General features: G+C 37.1%; 1 protein-coding gene across 1 annotated transcript; it reads right to left on the bottom strand.

The window, feature by feature from the left end:
- Positions 1 to 289: 289 nt before the first annotated feature.
- Positions 290 to 1,455, bottom strand: LOC111442823 (VQ motif-containing protein 4-like). The gene has a single exon (XM_023080365.1). The coding sequence runs from the start codon at positions 1,220 to 1,222 to the stop codon at positions 482 to 484; it is 741 nt and encodes a 246-aa protein (XP_022936133.1). The 5' UTR covers positions 1,223 to 1,455; the 3' UTR covers positions 290 to 481.
- Between the last annotated feature and the right edge of the window lie 3,290 nt (positions 1,456 to 4,745).

The raw sequence follows: 4,745 nt of genomic DNA, 5'->3' as shown, positions 1-4,745 counted from the left end.
ATCTCCACCATTGTTTAATACACTCTCATTGACTCAGTCACTCATAATTAATATCAAAAGCTTCTTCCACCATCACTATCGATTATAAACTGATTCGTAGTCGATAATTTTATACCGTTGAAGGTAAGGAAAGAAAAACGACTAAAGTAAAATAAATCATCTACATTGGAAACGAAGTTCGATCCAAGCAAAATTCATGTAGTGGGTTAGTGTTGAAAAATTTTCTCACCAATTTTCCGGGAAAATGGAAAAGAAAATGAAACGGAAAGTGTTCACAAAAACAGAGCAATTGAAATAAAAGGGAAGTTCAGTTCAATGGATTTCTCATCAAATTGTACAAGCGAAGATTCGAACCAAGATCTCTCTCCTCTCAATTCATCAAACCCAGTTGATTGATCAACGATTCTCTTTCTTGGGGAAGAAGAATCAATCAAAACTTACAAATCTCTACAAAAACAAACAAACAGAGACCCACGTTTTCTTACGAAGAAGACGACGACGATCCAGAAACCCTCGGCGATGTCTCCGGGAACAGAGACAGAAGCTGCGGCGGGTCGGCGGTTCTCGGTGTGTTCATCGGCGAAGGATGCAAGTAAAACCCCTTTTCGGCAATCGCCTTCTCCTCCTCCGATGAGCTGCCAAGCGACGGCGAGGATGACGATTTGTCGAACAACGGGTCATCATTCAAAGGCGTAACAGGGCTGAGAGCAAGGGAAGGGAAATCAAGGATACTAGGCGAGAGAATCTCAGCGTTGCGTGGAGAAAACCCACCGGCAGGGGAGAAATTAGGGATTAGGGTATTGATCATAAGGCTATTTTTGAGGTGATTTCTTCTTTCATAGAGCTTGAAACTCTGCTGTTTCTTGGGGGCAGTTCGGATGGGAGGAATAGCGAAGTTCTTGGAGGATTGAAATGGGTCTTGTGACGGCGGAGGAATAGAACAGTGTTTGGAAGACGAGGGTGGGTGTGGTGGCCGGGGAGAAGATTCCGATGAGCCAGTGAGCATTTGAACAACGTGCTTGAAATTGGTGGTATCTGCTTGAACGAAAGTGGTGGGGTAAGGATTGGAATCAGATCTGGGGAGAAGCTTGGGAGAAGGAGGAGGAGGCGGGGGATTGGCGGTGCCGGCGCCGGCGCTGTTTGGGGAAGTATTGGGAGATGGGTTTGTTTCTCTTTCATGGGATGATCTTGTTGTTGTGGTTGAAGAAGAGGTGATTTCCATTGATGGGGTTTGTTGTTGTTGTGCCGCCGCCGCGTCCGCCGCCGCTCGTCGGCAGGAAATGGGGGTGAGAGATGAGGATTTGAGGTGGGGTTTGAATGGAGGAAAGGAGAAGGAAAGGGAAAGGGGAAAGAAAATAGGGAAAATGCTTATTAGGCTTTTGATTGTTATATTTTTCTCACCTTTGTTCTCTTCCAAAGTCTTTCACTTTATTATTTCTTGTGGGGTTTCAACTTTGAACCTTTCTTCTTTTTTTTTTTTTTTTTTTTTTTCTTTTCATATTTGAAGTTGAAATATTTATAGGGTAAACCAAGGCATAATCTACTTATTTTTTTATTGAATATATATATTTTTAAATTAAATGTCGTCCAAAAAGTACAAAAGATCATATGAACGATATGTTTGGCTTACGTGTTGTGTAGCAGTACAATCCCACCACTGTTTGTAGATATTGTCTGTTTTGTTGTCAGTCTTATGATTTAAAAATGTGTCTACTAGTGAGAGATTTTCACACCCTTGTAAGGAATGCTTTGTTTCCCTCCCCAATCGACGTGGGATCTCACAATTTGCCCAAAGTCCTCCACTACTGTTAGTAGATATTGTCTGTTTTGGCTTATTACTTATTGTTGTCAGTCTTATGTTTTAAAAATGTGTCTACTAGGGAGAGGTTTTCACACCCTTGTAAGGAATGCTTTGTTCCCCTCTCCAATCGATGTGGGATCTCACAATCTGCTAAAGTCCTCCACCACTGTTACTAGGTATTGTCTGTTTTGGCTTATTACCTATTGTTGTCAGTCTTATGATTTAAAAATGTGTCTACTAGGGAGAGGTTTTCACACCCTTGTAAGGAATACTTTGTTCTCCTCTAATGTGGGATCTCACAATTTGGCCCTTGAGACTCAGAGTCTTTGCTAGCACACTACCCTGTGTCTGTCTCTAATACTATTTGAAACAGCTCAATTCCACCACTAGCAGATGTTGTCTGTTTTGGTTTGTTACGTATTATCGTCAACCTTACTGTTTTAAAATGCATCTACTAGGGAAAGGTTTTCGCAATCTTACTGCTAACAGATACTGTCTCATTTGGCCCGTTACGTATTGTCGTTAGTCTCATGGTTTTAAAATACGTCTACTAGGGAGAGGTTTCCACACCCTTATAAAGAATGTTTCGATCCACTCTCCAACTGATTTGAGATCTCACAATCCATCCCCTTGAAGCCCAACGTCCTCACTAGCATACCGCTTGGTGTCTAGCTCTAATACTATTTGTTACAGCTCAATCTCATTGCTAACAAATATTGTCCGTTTTGGGTCATTACGTACCGTCATCAGCCTCACGATTTTAAAACGCATCTATTACAAGGTTTCACACCCTTACCAGAAATGTTTTGTTTCTCTCTCCAACCGATCTAGGAACTCACAATCCACTCTCTGGTGGCCCAACGTCCACACTAGCACGCTACCCGGTGTCTGGCTCTGAAACCACTTGTAACATCTCAATCACATGTTAGCATATATTATCCACTTTGGCTCATTATGTATCGTCATCAACCTCACGATTTTAAAACACATCTACCCTTATAAGGAATGCTTCGTTCCCCTCTCCAACAATATGGGATCTCACACCCGTCCAATAGTAAGATGCATTCTCAATTGACCTATTCGCTAAACATCTAATTTATTGGATTAAATTTGAACTAATAGTACTTAAAACCTAAGTTCGTGTGACACGTTGATTTAGGAGAGTATGATTTAAAAACTATAGTATATAAAAGATATGGAGACGAGAATATGAATATCTAACTTTAGGTAGGAAAAAAAAAAGTAAATATCTTGAACGTTGAAGCATATAATCATGTTGACGTAACTTATGTGTCAAACGTTCTTTAAAATATAATTTACACGAGAATAATATCTTTTTAGGCGATCATTTATGAGAATAGATTAAATACGTGTATATTTGTCAACTTTGAAAGAATCTAATTTTTAGAAGACTATTTAAAATAAATAATAAATAATAAATAATAATAATAATAATAATAATAAGTGGAGAATTTGTGGGGTTATTGGCTGGTGAGAAAATGCCCAACGGAGAAGGATGGCACTGGTTTGGTTTGACGGAAGGAACCAAGAATTTTCCCTTTTTCTTTTTTTTATAATTTTAAAATAATAATAATAATAATAAATATTTTCTAAGAAAGAAAAAAAAAAGTAGGGTTTGACTTGAGAGCCAGAGTTCGAATCCGCCCAATGGCATGGAGACATTTTCAACTCTTATATTTATAAAAAAAATTAAATTAATAAGTTTTTTAATTTTACGTTTCTAGCAAATTTGTCATTGACTTAATTTATGTACGTGTGGTAAACCCGTGCAATAATTATGGAACTTCAGAGTATTGAGAGAAGCTTTTACTAGTACAGGAAGCAAGACAAGGACGAACGTAGCCTCTAGTGAAAAAGTGCAAAGTGGTTAATTATCAAGAGCATTTATAACAGCCTCACGATATTGTCTATTGTGGCTCATTACGTATCGTCATCAACCTCACGATTTTTTAAAACACGTCGATTAGGGAGATGTTTTCACACCACGTAATGAGCTAAAGCGGACAATATCAGCTAGTAGTGAGATTAGACTATTACAAATGGTATCAGGAAGGTTTCTTATAAAGGTGTGAAAACCTCTTCTTAATAGATGCGTTTTAAAACCATGAGACTAACGACGATATGTAACGAGCCAAAGCAGACAATATCTGTTATCGTTGGAATTGAGCTGTTACAGCGTCGTAACAGAAAGTACACCCCCAAAATGAGTGCACTCTTATTATAGTTTTATAAAATTAATAGCGTTTAAGAAAATGAACGAATATATCATAATTTAAATTTATATTATAGTTTTATAAAAAATAAAAATAAAAATAAAAACTTTGTCACACACTTTATTTGGATGAGATTTAATTTGAATATAAAATTAATAAAATATAATTTAACCATATAAAATGAAATTGCTTCCACTATGTGTTGAATATGAATAAGTTCTTGTTCCAAAAATAAGTGTTTGCATTAATAAGCTCAAACCCATTTGATTCCCCAAATTTTAGAATTGTCAAATCCAATTTTTATACTATGTTTATTCCCACATCCATAGTAGCTAGTGGAGGGCAATTTGGGAATTTCTATCGAGCTAGTTGAACCTGGTCGAGATAATAGGATCCCGACCTTTATTTAAATCTCAATTATTGAAATAAAAACAGAAAACGTTAGTTTGTAGTCTCGTTTTGCTCTTAAAATCGCTCGTCACTTAATGACTCTGACATCTCTTATGATATGGTCAGGTTACTTACTCCTTATTTCTAAAAGTGAAAATTATCCTTACGTATCAACGTGGATTCTTTCAGCATGTTTTGTTCTTATTTACATGCTCAGCGAAGAATAAGTAACATGATCATTAGGTGTCGGGCTTAGAAGGTTAACGTATAGTGGTTGGAGATTTTTTTTTTTTTTTTTTTTTTTTTTTTTTTTTTTTTAA

The sequence above is a fragment of the Cucurbita moschata genome, unplaced genomic scaffold, assembly GCF_002738365.1.
Source record: "Cucurbita moschata cultivar Rifu unplaced genomic scaffold, Cmos_1.0 Cmo_Scf00005, whole genome shotgun sequence".
Taxonomy (NCBI): domain Eukaryota; kingdom Viridiplantae; phylum Streptophyta; class Magnoliopsida; order Cucurbitales; family Cucurbitaceae; genus Cucurbita; species Cucurbita moschata.
The sequence above is the reverse complement of the archived record's forward strand: the minus strand, read 5'-3'. Positions and strand labels throughout refer to the sequence as shown.

What these genes read in the sequence shown, in the direction of transcription:
- LOC111442823 (XM_023080365.1), bottom strand. Translation starts at nt 1,222, where the DNA reads ATGGAAATCACCTCTTCTTCAACCACAACAACAAGATCATCCCATGAA.